The 15,766-nt window shown below is 34.1% G+C and overlaps 1 protein-coding gene across 1 annotated transcript in view; it reads right to left on the bottom strand.

Moving 5' to 3' along the window:
* Positions 1-15,766, bottom strand: part of LOC128218036 (uncharacterized) — a 93,887-nt gene that overhangs the window by 52,926 nt on the left and 25,195 nt on the right. The window contains exon 2 of the mRNA XM_052925549.1: positions 7,710-7,941. Coding sequence (XP_052781509.1) covers positions 7,710-7,941 — 232 coding nt within the window. The remainder of the gene's footprint in view (positions 1-7,709; positions 7,942-15,766) is intronic.

Raw genomic sequence — 15,766 nt, 5'->3', positions numbered from 1 at the left:
GAAAGACCATACAAAGTATGCAAGCCATATACAAACTTTCATTATATAGGATTGGGGCTGAAACTCATAAACAATTACCAGTAGCTGCGAACCATGGCTATCCGAATGTATACAGTTTAAAGTAAAAATAACGCATTCCAGTTGATTATGCATGGTATAAAACACAGCATCGGAAGAAACAGGAAACTAAGAAACAGGGTAATGAATATAAAGTTTTAAAGGGAGATGTTTTGTAATAGGAAGTAATACATAAGCGTTATCGAAATATAGTGTACATGTCTTTGCTTATGTGAAATCTTTTCTTGATAATTTTGAATGAAACTACTTAACGAGGTCATCACAGTAAAATTCTAAACTATGCAAACATACCTAGATAATTCTAATAATCTAAATTTTAACTATATGTTGATTTTTTAGACAAAAAAAAACATAATTGTTAATTTTTCGATGGTTTTCCATTTTTTGTGCAAACATCAATCCATTTTTTTTTGTGCTTTTATAACATATTCATAAAGCCGCGACAATTTGTCATCGCTCGTCACTCATTTAATGAAATTAACGTTGGGTGGTATAACTTTCGCGCAAAAATAGCACGTGACTACACAAAGTGCGGAGCTAGTGGGTCAAATAAAGGCAAACACCAATTAAGTAAGCTGTGTTAACCTGCGACCTCGCTACAATTTCTGTAGATTGCCAAACTGAACTCTTACAAATACTTGCATTATGCAAGTCGACGGCGGAGACAGGATGCCGTAGGGTTGTGATGACATTTATTCTCTACATAACTTCGAAGTTGACACTAATGAATGTCAGTTGTATTTCGAGGAGGATTAGAACTAACATTGCATGTCTGATGTACATAACCAAGCAGTATTTTGGATCTCAAGAGCTTTGTTTAACGTGAAACATGCCTACCATGTGATAACAGAGCTATGTACCTGATTGGGTTATGAACGTTATCTAGTACTATTACTATGCATCAATTCTGTAAACAGCCGTTTTTATTATTTAAGACAAAATAAACTTTCTAAAACGCTAAAGAATTGATTTCGTTACAGGTACAACGTTTTACACAAACACAAGTTTAAGATGAAATATAAAAATGTTTAGGTAAACAAACATTTATGTAATATAGTTATTTCACTGGCAAAATTGAAAATGTAACACACTTCCGCAACAAACGGTCAAATTTGATGTTTGCTTAAGCGCTGATTTTATTCGAATTACTATATCCAGTACGAATAAGTAATGTGCACGAATCACACTATTAAGTCAAAAATCGATACAGTGTGAATATGTTGTTTGAAAGGGGGAATAATCCTTTGATCAGTAAAGGTTGTCTTTTTATGTAGGCAAACCACCAATGGTTCTATTTTATCGTTTTTCTTTGGTAATAAAAAAAAAATGCAAATGGACAGCTATAAATAGCTTGTGACAATTCAAAGACTGTGATACTTCTAAATGACTGTTACACATATAGCCAGCATTACGATATTAGTTATACATATCGTGATCCATCATTATCTTCTTTTAACACTGACTTCTCCCAACGTAGGCGATTTATGTAAAGTGTATCTGGAGTTACAATGAGAGAAATGTCCCTTCTTCATCTTTGCCTGTACAGACAGAGACATTCTAAAGCGTATGTATGTCTGCTGTTTGACTTCTGAGAAATAGTTGGCAATGCTTGAAATACACGTACAATGAGTTTAGTCTAAGGGGAAAAGGCTATGGCAGCCAGATTGCCGGTTACAAACCGAACGTCAATGAGTGTTAACTGATCCTCTCGTTGATAGGTGGGCTGAAACTACCATAGCGATAAGGTAATCGACAGGCTCATTGGGTAATGTACGGAAAATGACAAACGGTACGGGTGGGCGCACTTAGGCTTTAACAGACAGTAAGGAATATGTCATTTTAAATAACATTTCCCCCTACGTAAAGCAACGAGCTATGTCGGTATTCCATCGAACGGTAAGTATGTTAAACGGACAGATTTTACGCTCGACAATTCAAATTGAGTTAGCCAAAAGCCCTTTACGTTATTGATTTATTACTGGAAACTATCGAAGGCGAGACAAATGACAAAAAATATGATGCTGGACAGTTGTACTTTTACTGTGGTCTTGTTTAACTCTCTAGAGCTCGCTTTCGTTTGGAAAACACTTTCAATTACAATAGATACATACAGAACTCAAGGGTTAAAAGGTGTTGATTTTTCCTGGACCGGAAAATATTAATTATAGCACTTAGAACTCTGCTGTCGATGATAGATGTCACTATTGTGCTGGTAGATCACCAAAAGTTGCAGATATGCCATTCGAAACTAAATGACGTGAAATAGGGGACATAGATATTGTTTTGGTTTTTTTAAGGAATACTTTACAAAAGAGGATAATTTGATATGGACATTACAACATGTATAAAGAAAGGTGTTTTTCATCAAGGCAAACCCAAAGGTAGGCGTCTCACCCACAGACAACCTCATCGGATACCAATCCCTCATCCCAAATACAACAAAGAAGGCCATAGCAGTAATGTCGATGACAATGGCAAATTCTACCGGAATTATATACGGAACATAAAAGAGCTCGTCGGGAAGTCAAACATAACACCCTTCCTATACACAGCACATGGTGAACAGAATACCTTCACAAATTTACAAGAAAGGATTTTTGGAATCAGCACTTGCAAGCAGGTAAAACAGGATTATAGACAACTACGACGATTTCCAAACTCTAGCATAACAAGCAGAATCAAGTACCCCAGAATTGCATGAACAATAATTGTATTATTATTTAGACTTTGAACTTAACCGATTCGCGTTTTTTGCTGATATTATTGCCAGAGTTGCGTATAATGGGCTTAATAGTAACTGGAACAACCTTGTTCACATTAACGCATAAAGTGGTCAATTTTTCTTTTGTCTTTCAGAAAACTTATAATCCCGGGCTAATTTTCTTGTTAAACATTTCTTTATATAACATGGAAGAAATGTACTTAGAAAGGGTGAGATACAAGTTTCACAATATCTTGACAGAAATGTAATAACATTGCACGCAATCAAGCGAAACGAAACACTGTTTACACATTTTCCGCTATAATTCACCGAAATAAGGTCTCTGCTGGCGTTTTTTTTCTCGCTTCATTCCCCTGCCATCGTTTAATTATTCCGTATTTACAGGTTCAAGTTTTGAATAGCAATCTGATAAAATGTATTTGACGAGGTCGAAACACGGATCAACACTGAGCATCTTGATTCGCTTTTCGACTCTGATTGGTCCGCTTTTGACAGATCTTTAGGCGTCGTATTATCCGTCTCAGTTCCCATCATGTACTTATTATGTTTAACTAAGCATGTTTAACTTGCTTTGAAATCCTTGCTACAAATTGTAGATTAAAAGATAACAACTGTCTTTATATACGCCATTTTAAGAAATGTTTTCCGCCCTTCTTTCTCCTTTCATTAACCGGTGAAGTATGACAATAAGAAGCTACGTATTTTTGCTAACAACATGAACGTTTCTGGGATAGGCTACTTTACAGGGTATAGCCAGTTAAACTTTATGTTTGTACATACAATCGCCACCATGTTCTAACCGCCACTGGAAAGATTAGAGTCGTAAAAGAAATCAATGCCTTTAAAGAGAATAATCAAACGTTCAATGGGTGCCCTTTTCATTGCGTTGTTAGGTCCTTAAAGTCGAAAAATTATTCTTGATACTGATAAGTCAAATTCTTGAACCGACACTCAACGAAACGTTTTTTACATTCAGGATCTGGATTCAGGATTCACAAAAAATAAATAATAATAAATGCACATTCCATGCACACAATATTTGTTATGATAATAAAAGAATATCCTTTAAATACCTATTTTGCTTCTCGAATTTGAACGCACCTCCTCAAAAACATAAGCGAATAATACGGTTCGATTTTCCATCGTGTTAAATCCTAAAAAATAATCCTACCTTACGATTTACCGAATTTCTTTCTATGATGTAAAGGTAATTAATGTTGACGTTATTACCTCACAGGATTCGTGAGAAAGCTTGTTATCGATTACCATTTAGTTATATCAACTGCATTCATCGTCTTGCCATTTCCATAAAAGGCTGATTAGACAACATCATTGCGCTACAAAGCTCCAGGAGGGGCGAGAAGCTTAAAGATTGGAGTGGAGATTGATAGTTCTGTAACTCTGTTCACATTTTGGAAGAAATTAGTGATACTTGCCAAAATTTGGTATACCAACACTGTTCTAGTATATTGTGTACCAAAAAAGAATCATCATCATACAAACCCTTGATATTACTGTTTATTATTACCGACCAGCATGTTGTAGTGAAAATAAAGTTTCAAAAATTCTTAGAAATGCTTTCATAAAATAATGTTGGTAAAAAATTTATTTGTAAAATGCCCGCTTAATAAGTGAAGTAGATTATAAGTATCTTCCATGGCCGACATGGTTAGATAGGTTCATCCCGACCCGAGCGTAGGTTGTTTTGCGGAAACGAGGTTTACAAAGTTTCCGGGCCTAACACCCTGTGCGAGGGTAGGGATGAACCTATCTTCCACGAGCGGCGATGAAAGATGTTCTTCCCCCAGTCTCCGTTAAGCAAAATGAAGTTTAAAATGTATGTTTTTGGTGGGACTCTTTTGTGCGTAGTAAAAATGGTTCGTGTATAGATATGTGATAATTCGAGGTCTCTGCGGATATGCTCGCAGTGATTCAGATTAGGTAAAAAGTCAAATTGTTATTTAATTAGTTCTGATGAGAGTGCATCATTATTCCTTGAATGCAGCGTGAAAACTTTTTTGGTAACATTTGATGCGAGAAATAATTAGATTAGATTTTAAATATTGTCACAAGACAAGGTTCCCATGATGCTAGCGACGACAGCCTTCAACCAGGGAGGTAATTATGTGATGACAATAAAAAAGTAGTTCCATACGAGTACTTGTGTTATCTTTGCCCGTGGGCAGGATAAGAATTTCCAGCATGGCCAAATTTTTGGATCTACTTATATTACTTATATGAGGTGGGAGCAATATTTTAAACAATTATTTCAGCTGGACGAGAGTTCACAATTAAGTTGTCTTTCAATGCCTAAATCGAATGATCTTACGCCGAATAGAAAACATGTTTCAGTAGACCAATTTTCTCGAAAGATTATAGCAATGTCTGACGCAATCCCCTTTATATTGAAATAAAGCGATGTGTTTTTTTTCTTCTTCAACCATGATGTTGAATTTGAAAGTATATTTTAATCAAGAAAGGCACATAAAGTTAAAAGAAAAGTAAGTATTTCAATGATATCAATGAAATTAATGGAGTTCAGATATCACTAAGTTATCAAACCATTTGACCAGTGAGATACTTTGCTTACAGAAAATGAATATAGTCAGTAAAATATTTAGACGTTAAATGAATACCGGCCTTAAAACTTCCATTTAAATAGCAATTCATGTGAATGCCTTTGTGTATTTCATTTCATTGTTGGCCACAAATGAAATGTCTATAACAACATAGCAAAGATCATTTTGATTAAATATAATTCTTGGAGTGTTGTAATCATATTAAGATAATTTTGATATAACATTTTTATAATACTAACTTACTTTGCTAACTAACAAATACATTTACTTAAGAATTTATTTCAATGAAAGCTATGACAATTCAAGTTCGGAGAAAAAGAAGGGATACTAATTTCTGCCATATTTAATTGATAAGAAATGTCTAAAATAAACTCAATGTTTCTACTGTCTGTTCATCACACCTTCACATATTTCGGGTTTTAGTTACACATTTGTGGGGAATAAATACACACATATATATCCGAAAGGATTCAATAATACAGTGGGAATTAAAGGGACTAGCCCAGTAGTAGAAAGTTAAAAGAAATAAACCCTGTTTAGGGGCAAAAGGCAAGGGCACAAACAACGATGATCTTGAAACACAAACATATTAACATAAACAAATACGAACACCACAAACAGACCACACACTCATCAAAAGTGCTTTACCGATAAATGATGGAATTACCGCCTTGAAACGGTCGGTAAAACTCACAACCTATAGCTACCCTGTTGTGATGACCATTTTCAACCAAGAGGACTCCTGATTATGACAAGTATTGATTATTTCTATCGAATTAAAGTAAATGTTCTTCATGGCAAATCACAGAAGCAGCGAATTTGTATTTACCAATTAACCAGTTGCATGTGCTCTCCGTTAACTCTTTTAGATTAACATTGCAAACACATTTCTTACAAATGTGTACAAATCAAATAATCTTATTCCAAATAAGAAAGGTGTTTTTCCAAATAAAACGCATCACTCTTCTGAGTTATAGCATTAACGTCTCGCCTAAAAAGAAATCTGTTTGTTGAAATAAAAGAAAATTGACAGGAAGAAATATTGTGAATATGACATAGGCGGTTATCTTTGCCTCATAATTAATTGTGAATAAAACATTAAAGCGGCACCCATATTGCCCCCTCCCCCTGGTGATACACTTTTTAAGGTATAGTTTATGCATATTTTTGTGAAGAAAAAATATATAAATAATTCAGACATTTACTATTATACACATTTCTCCTTGTCGCCGCTCATTTATGTGGCATTTTAGTTTACTTTAGGAACGTTTCTGAATTTGAAATGCAGCCAATTATCTTTCCAATCAAGAAAGGGCTGCAAAAGATAATTGGAAATAGCTGTACAAAGTTGGTTGATCCCAAGACGTACACAGACTAATTGGAAGGTTTGTCTCAGCAGAACGGTGTAGACAGTCTGTTGAGTTCATGATGAATAGAGGATATCATGATAGGACGTTTTTCTGAGGTCCTGTATCACGTCACGTTCGGTGTGTAAACACGTATCCGTCGAAACTTCGAAACGGATGCATGCTTATACACCGATGGAGAACATTGAAAGGTGTTCTATCTAAATAGTCCTATTATAACATGCCTCCTTTGATTTTTTAACCGAAGAATTAGCTCATTGCTTTAACATTACCTTTCTCAGGTTTTCGACTTTTGGAGTTATTGACCTTATAAAATATTATTATGATTTTGTACATTTTCTTGAATATAAAAAACTGGCTGATCATTTTCGAAATTGTTGTAAGAAATACAAAATGTTCCTGAATAAATTGTGATATCAAATTATCAATAAATGTTGTCATTAACATGGTGAAGGTCCAATAAAATGCTGTGTTTAAAAGGCAGCACTCAATAAATCATGATAGTGATCAGAAAACGTGAGTAGCGTGAAATGGATTATACTATACGCGACTGTCATTGCACTGATCGGCATGGACAAGGAAATTGATGTGCAAATAATAAACTGTTTACGCATCACTTCAAATTTATTTAGAAATTAACGTATGAACAAACCGAAATGTATCAGTTTTCATAAAATCTTCAGTATACTCATCCTAATTATTCCCTAAGGGAAACGTTATTTGGTTGATATGGCAGTAAATAAATTATAACGACCGCTTCGGTCAACAACACACCCTTAAACACGATCATCAACTCAATATCAATTTGTTTAAATGGACTTCAAAAAATAGTATACAGTTTCCGAAGACGTTCAGATGTTGGTCTTTGGCAATATCCCTTTTCATATTACGGATTACAAAACAAAGCTGCTAGTATACACACTTTTATAAGACTACAATTGTTAACATCTATCATCCAGATACCTTTGATGTGACTGACTGCTCCATCTTGCCGCACTGGAGGCAGGTGAGATTGCAGCAGTCCGCGCACACATTCTGACCCTCCGTCATCTTGCCCTCCTGTATCGTCAGCTCCGCCTCCAAACAGATTGGGCATAGTGGTGCGTCCTTCCGCAACTCTCCTTCTCTCGCCACGACTTCCGTCGTACGCCGTTCCACGTCTGCCGTGTACGCCACATATTCCTCTTCCAATTTCCTGTAATGGACGAACAGGGAGTTTAGATGGTATATTACATTACTTTATATTGCGGTATTACAAGACGCCTTAATTGAGTTGTATGTAATCACAAAACTGTCACACCGTAAATATTTTTGCAAGGATCGTCGTGTGTCGATGGAATAATTCAAACATTTGTCGTTATGTCTCGCACACTGTTGGGAATAGCTGTTGATCATTTTAATAACACAATTAAAACTACAGGGACAAGCCAGTAGAGAAATATAAGTCCATAGAGACACAAGGTAAGGACCCAAACGATACTTAAACGAGTTACGCAAACGTACGAACACCACAAACAGACCACGTACGCATAAAATAGCTTCATAAATACATGGTAGGAAAACCGCATTGGAATTGTTAGTGTAACACGAGTTCAATGGAACCTAGTAGAGGATTGGGTATATTGTTGAATTGCACGTAAACGTATACTTGTCAAAGGATTTATGATACACAACTCTCGTCAACTCATTCGTATAAATCCGTGCCGAATAGCTTTTTCGTACAAATTCCATTCTCGTTCATTTCCGTGTTAGCGTCGAAGATCTATCGAAGAGGTCACATTCTGTCGTCGAATAAACTCGCCCATAGTCGAACAAAAGGACGTTATATCTTAGAACGTCATAACAAACACAAGAACAAACATTTTTCTAAATATTTGCAACAATTCTTGGTATATCGCCATATTTCGCAAGAAAAATACTGACCGTTATAAGGGGTCATACTGCGAATCGAATAAACGGAAGTATTTTTGTTCTGCGAATATATATTGTTCTATTATGACTGTAATATCGCTGGACGAGGTGGGTAGGTGTACGTGGGCGACTGGTGTTAAAACTCTGCTGTGTAGGTTTGGCTTTGGTTATGTTTGGATCTCGCAGGATGTCGGGGATATAAATTTATTTCTGTATACATTCAGGCAGCGTTTAAACGATTGCATGTCCCAAACTTGGCACAATGATGTTACTACTTCATCGCGATTAGCCACTTATCAGTGTTTTAAATCACTGTTAACCCCTGTTAAATATCTAACAATGGACATACCTTTTAAAATCAGACTAGCACGTTTTAGATGCTCAAGCCACAAGTTAAACATTGAAATAGGTAGATACAATAATGTTCAACGTGAAAGTCGAACTTGTTTACATTGTCTCATGTATTTAGACAGGTAATTGAAAATGAATACCACGCCTTTTTCGAGTGCCAACAATATGAGGAAATACGAATAAACCACCTATATGACTGGTATAGTGGTCAGAGAAATCAGAGTTCATTTAATTGTTTAATGAGCAGTAACGATAGCTTTGTCGTTAAACATGTTGCATATTTTATCTATCAAATTATGACTGCAGTAGATAATAGATAAGACATAAATCAGTCAGTATTTCAGGGTGGCACAGATTATATTATTGTAAACGTTTGTTGATGTTCTATTCTGGGTTTATTTACAAATAAATTGAACTGAGTTGAGTTGAGTTGTAAATCTTGTAAACAGTGTATATCGTACCTGCTCTATAAATGCTAGGTTCACGCTGATACATACACACGCGGTCAAACAAATTATTTTTTATTCTCTTGCAACGTCTTGTTATAAAGAATTGGACATGCAATTGTTTTCGAAATAAGGTTGTCCCATTTCCATCAATATTGGTTGGTTCTTCTATCGACAATTTGGAAAACATACTAAAAAGTAATACTTTGCACGACAATACTTATGTGATAAACTACAGAAACAAGCTCAGTAACACAATGTTTAAACATAAACCCCGTTTAATGGCACTGGGTAAACGCCAAAGACATAGAACACAAAAACAAAAAAGTCACAAACAAGAAACATGGAAGAACAGCACAAAACTCCACAAACAGCACAGTGCATACATACTATATATATAAAAACTAGGTATGTTTTTATCAAGGATTGTTAGGTACCGCCTTGGAACGGTCAGTTAAATGTAAATATAATGTAGGTTTAAACCAGTTTAAGTGCACTAACCTCACTCTTATCCCAACAGTCCTAAATAAAGAAAAACACGTAAAAGGTAAATCTTATGAAAGTATGCATTAACTTGAGGAAACTTAATAATAAAACAAATAATAATAAACTTATAAGTAAACCCCAAGTACTTCTATGATTAGAGATCCCAACTCTACCTGCAGACGGAGGAATACAATTCAGAGCACCTAATGCAAAAACTTTTCAAAGATACGATGCAGTCATTGTTTGAAACTATGAGCATCACACTCAGTCTGCCTACTAAAATAAAAGGTTTATAACTGTGTGATCATAGAGTTTCATAATAAAAAGCATCATTGTACTAAAACTGGGAACAAATAAGAAAAAAATAAAAATAAAAGCGACAAATATAAGCTAATATTTTCTTCCAAGTGATTACATATGTAAAATATTTGAAGAAAATGACGTCACATGCCAAAACACTCCGAGTCAGCCAAAAAAGGTTTTAAAGATAACATGAATTTGCAAAATTTTCATAAAATCAAAGGACTGAAAGCTTTGTTATGTAAGGATGCTTTATTCAAACCTATATTTTGTTTCAGGAATTCATCTTTAAAAACTAGAAGGCAAGTACTCTTCAAAGTATTGCCTTTATATCCACGGTTTTAAATAAAATCCAAGTAATTCATTGAGTCTATCTGCCCAACTACCTGCTGGAAACATTTTAATTTTACGAATTTTCTTTAAAACATCACCATAAAAATCGGGATGAGCAATACTATTAGCAATTAACGATTTCAGACTACTATTGTACTTTAAACTACTTTTATATAAGATTATAATGACCATTAACACATTTTGAGAATTTTGAGAAAGTTGTCCTTAATTTATAATATCTGAAACCCTGTTTTTAAGTTTTTACGTCATATTTTTGACATTTGTACATATTCTAGCAAATCTTATCAACTGTGCAAATAAAACACCATATGATGATGAACTAGGAACATCTCCATCTAAAGAAGGGTAATAAATCATTTTAAAATTAAAATCATCACGTTTATCATAAATTGATAATCAATATATCTTCCTTTACTTCGAGTTGCAGATCTAAATAGGATACTTTTAAAGCGGACGTATTAGATCTATTAAGTTGCAATTATGAAGGGTTTATCGATTGAATATTATCTATAAACACAGGATTATCCAGACACGAGCGAGATCTCCAGACTTAGATAATTTCAACATATATTCACGTTCAAAGCAGTATAAAAAGAGGTCTGCAAGTAAAGGTGCATAATTGGCAACCATAGGAATGCCAATGGTTTGTTTCTATAAACATTTACCGAATTTTAGGAAAGAATTATTAAGTAAAAAATTTAAAACTTCAATGACATCTGTGCATGTCCAATAGGTATATATATCTGAGCGATTATTGGTAAAAAGCGTTTTTATATTATTAACTGCCATATAAGTAGTTACACTCTTTGATTAAATGCTAATCTTTTTTGGAACGTTTTATGATGGCATGTTTTAGGCCAAACGCTTCACTAAAATTAAGGTCACTATGGCTTCCTTTAGGCTTTAGACAATTTTATTTTACGACTGCCATTTCCAACAAGTAATAACGAAAAATGCATAAACTTATCGAGGGATGAAAGCGAAAAGGTTCTAACTGCTTCTTTATTTAATGTCACTTAGAACCTTTTCGCATTCACCCCTCGTTATAGAACCTAATTCAGGACTATTGATTGCCACATTATTTGGTCAGATCTGTCCCGATGGAATGACCCTCCAGGCCAACAGCGACCTCGCTCGTAATCTCCTAGACCGTCAGGCAAACAGTTACGCAGAAATAGATGACCCAATATTTGTTTTCCTTTTGGAAAAGGCAAAGAACGATTCTGCAAGAATCAGCAGTTTCCTATTTGTCTCCATTGATCGGCGCGAAGTTTCACAGAAGCATCAGAATTTCGTCGTTGTAGATTTTCAAAGTCAATAGTCTTGCTTTCTCAAATTAGGAATAACCGATTCTCTTGTACTCGCTTGGTGTTATTGATATTTTTAAATAACAACTGTTTTAATTACAGATTTTAGATGTATTACCCCTTTTCTGGAATATATTGAAGATGTCGATTCAACATCAATTATATTATAGCTTATTATAAGGCAGCCTCATTTTAACTTTCAGTTGAATTTGAGTACGTAAAAGCTTTATTGACTATAAGATTTACATATAGATTCTAAGATAAATACTGAGCTTTTTGTCCAAATACAGTCGTAAAATTCACAACACCTCTTCTTGTTATTCTCTGCAACCATAAATATCATGTTCTCCCTTCCATTTCAAAGAAAACATCAGTTTCGGTCCCAATGTTAAATTGTATACATTGTTTTAATTCTATTTGGAAATGTTCTTTATAGGGTGCGGTCTAGGTAAATTGTAGTAGAAGGTTCCTTTGCCCCAATCACACTTGCGTCCATATGGCTACATTCAGACTTTTGAGAATTTCATTTTACGACTGCAATTCCGTCTCAACAAATACGAACACTGCATAAACCTATAGAAACATACAACAGGACTATTGATCGCCACATTATTCCGGAATATCTGTCCCAATGGAATGAACCGCAAGGCCAACTGAGCTCGCTAGTACTATCCCAGTCTGTCAAGCAAACGGGTACGCACGAATAGATTGACAATGATTTGTTTTTGGAAAATGCAAATAACAAATTTGCAAGAGTAAGCAGTTTTGAGTGTATTCGTTTATTGCTGGAGATTTGCATAAAAGCTTGCAAACGGGAAGCATTAGAAAGTCGTCGTTATAGTTATTCAAAACTTGCATTATGTATGGTACCTTTTCAAAATAAAGACTAATGATTATGTCTTTATTGCTAGATGATATTCCTTTTTTATTAACAAAAGTTTTAATTACATATTTAAAGTTATGTTTCTTTTTTTCTGAACAATATCTTGGGAAAACAAGCGGTTAAGTCAACAGCTATGATCTTTATTGTTGAATGTGAGTCTCCGCAATGTAAGTGTTTAGATGTACCACAATTCCATCGTTGAATTTGTCTTGAATATCTTGAATGCTGAATAAGGGTCATCCACAGTGCAAAAATCGTTTGTAGGACCAAACGTAAAAAATATTTTAAAAATCATATTTCCTGTAGAAATGTCTTTATATAATAAATATATAAAATAAATATGTTTTCATGAAAAATAGTCATCAATCTCTTGCGGCCTTGTCTTGATTGCTTCTATTTTAAGAAAGATATTTGCATTTTTGTAACCAGGAAATGTTTTTAATCCTCTATTAATCACAATTTCATTATATATCTTTCTTATTTGAAAATATATTATTAAGAAACCCCAAGAACTTGTTGATTGGGTAGTCTGGAGCATTTTGACATAAAAATATACTTATAATGTCAAAATGACTTTTCCAAAAAAAAGTAAATGCTTTTTTATCCAAAATCTGATCAAATCTTCTTTCGTTAAAGTAGGTCAAATTCTTAACAACGCAAAACATGTCACAAAAGATGCTTGTTTTACTCCAGAAAAAGATCGGGTATCAAAACTAAATAATACAAGAACTTTTGAAGCTTTTTTATTTTTTGCCTTTCCCTCCAATATTTGTAGTGTGGAAGGCCCTTAACTGAATACAAATATCCAGCTTTTTTTTACATAAAGTCGTAAAAATTCTCATAGCACTTCTCCTCTTGTTATTGTCTGCAACCTTGAGTAGAATCGGATAATCATAAGTTACAATTGTACTTCTGTATCAATTCTGTCTGGTATGTGTACAGACATGTTGATATTCATTTTATATTGAATTCTCGCTTGCATAAACATCATTATTTGTTCCAATATTAAATTATATCCAACTGTTTTTGTTCTCGTCGGATCTGTAAAGTTCACTGACAGGTTTATTAGTTTTGAAACATATAGCAGAACAAATGTGTGCCATGTTATTCCGAGAGAACTCTTGATAAAAAGGCAAACAAGTAATCTGCAAATGTCAGCAGTTTTCTGGTATTTCATTTCATTTTTTGTTGGAGATTTTCAAAGACTTTCGAAAATGGAACGTTTTTGCTAAAAATATCAAAAAGTTGACGTTACCAAATGTATTCTTTAAATACACCACAGAAGCTTGTTTATTATATATATATAAGAAATGGAAATACTGTGTGTCTACACCATTAATGCTTTGCTTTGGTCGAAATTTGTCTTCTTATTTAACTTATTTTTATGCAAACAACAAATGGAAGACAGTAAGCAGTTTTCTTTTCATTGATTGATGCAGATTTTCATAGACGTTTGCAAATGAGAAACGAAAGATTGCAGCCGTTGTAACTCTTATATATTAAGGCTAGGAGCCAATGATCCTGTTATAAAAGCTTGGGACATTAGATGCTTTTTTTCAATCACAAATGTTCTGAAATTACTTATGTGATGTAATTCAAAACAGTTCAACAATATGTCTTGCGAACAGAAGAGATCAAGCCAAAATTAGTGCACATGCCTTTTGGTTTTGTTTGTGTGTGAACACCATGTTAACAGAGATGTAAAACAAAATAACCATTCGTGTTTTGATGAAAGCTGAATTGTTTAAAAGAGGAAAATATTGAGCATTTTGTCTCAAATATATTCTTGAAACATAAACAACATTAAAGATCGCTCATTCTTTATATAGTAAAAATGATAAATAGGAAAAGCCAACATGGACTAATGCCATCAGTGTTGTACTTATGAAAACTTTACAATCTATTAAAGCTGCACTTTTTTTATTTTTTTGTCTTGGAAAGGGCAATTTTTTGCGTAAATATCTGCAAACCAATGATATAAGATTGCTGACAAAAACCGTTACTAACGGTTTAAGAAAAATGCATAAAACATCATTTTTTGAACTTACATATAAAGATCTGCGAACTAATATTTTTTCAGCAGTCTTATATAAATGGTTTCCATGCACTTTCGCAAAAAATCGGCTCATTCCAAGATAAAAAATAGTAAAATTGTCAAAACGTGCAATCTGTGAGAGTGCAGCTACAAAACTACGGTTTCCATTTCTTCTTACAATATATCGAAAACTGTCGAATCACTCACGTTCCAAATGAAAAGGGCCATTGAAGTTTTGCAATAATAGTGCCTGTCTTTTTCACGGTGATATTGGAAACCACTATGTCAAAGTGCTTCTTTGCATAAATAGTTTAACCATATCTCAATTTTAATTGCGTTGCAGTTTTATTTCTTCTCGGACAAATTATATAACGTGCATTGACCTTACTGTATACAGCTTATTTGCCATGATAAAACTAAAGTTCGTACGGCTCCACTCTAGTTATTTTTTTTTTCATTTTGACAATAACGAAAACTTAAACCATATAAAATACTGACTGATTGAGCGGCAAGGACAACAGCGTTTCCAAGCACGTAAGGTAAAAAGTTGTGCAGACTGATATTGACTGATATAGCCAGAATTTGTATTCTCTTTGTAAAAAGGCGAACAGAATATCTGCTAAAGTCAGCAGTTTTCTAGTTGATCAGTGGATATTTCTACGGTAAACAACAGGAAAAGACACACTTGCACTTGGAAGATGCACGGACACACTGATTTTAACTAATATATGTTCATTATTATATTAATTTACTGAATGCTTTGTTAACAATTTGATGTCGAGTAAAAGTAAATAAGACAAACTGTTTTGTTTGTTTTAGGTAAAACGCAAAAGAGATGTTGTGGGGCAAAGTCTCAAACAGGTCGCATGGTCTGAACAAGCTGATGCTGAAGAAAAGGTCGGAGAAATGAAAATATACAACCAATAAGCGAAACAAGCCGCATGGTT

Source organism: Mya arenaria, chromosome 14 (genome assembly GCF_026914265.1).
Source record: "Mya arenaria isolate MELC-2E11 chromosome 14, ASM2691426v1".
Lineage (NCBI taxonomy): Eukaryota > Metazoa > Mollusca > Bivalvia > Myida > Myidae > Mya > Mya arenaria.
Note: the sequence above shows the minus strand (reverse complement) of the source record. Positions and strands in the feature narration are given on the sequence as shown.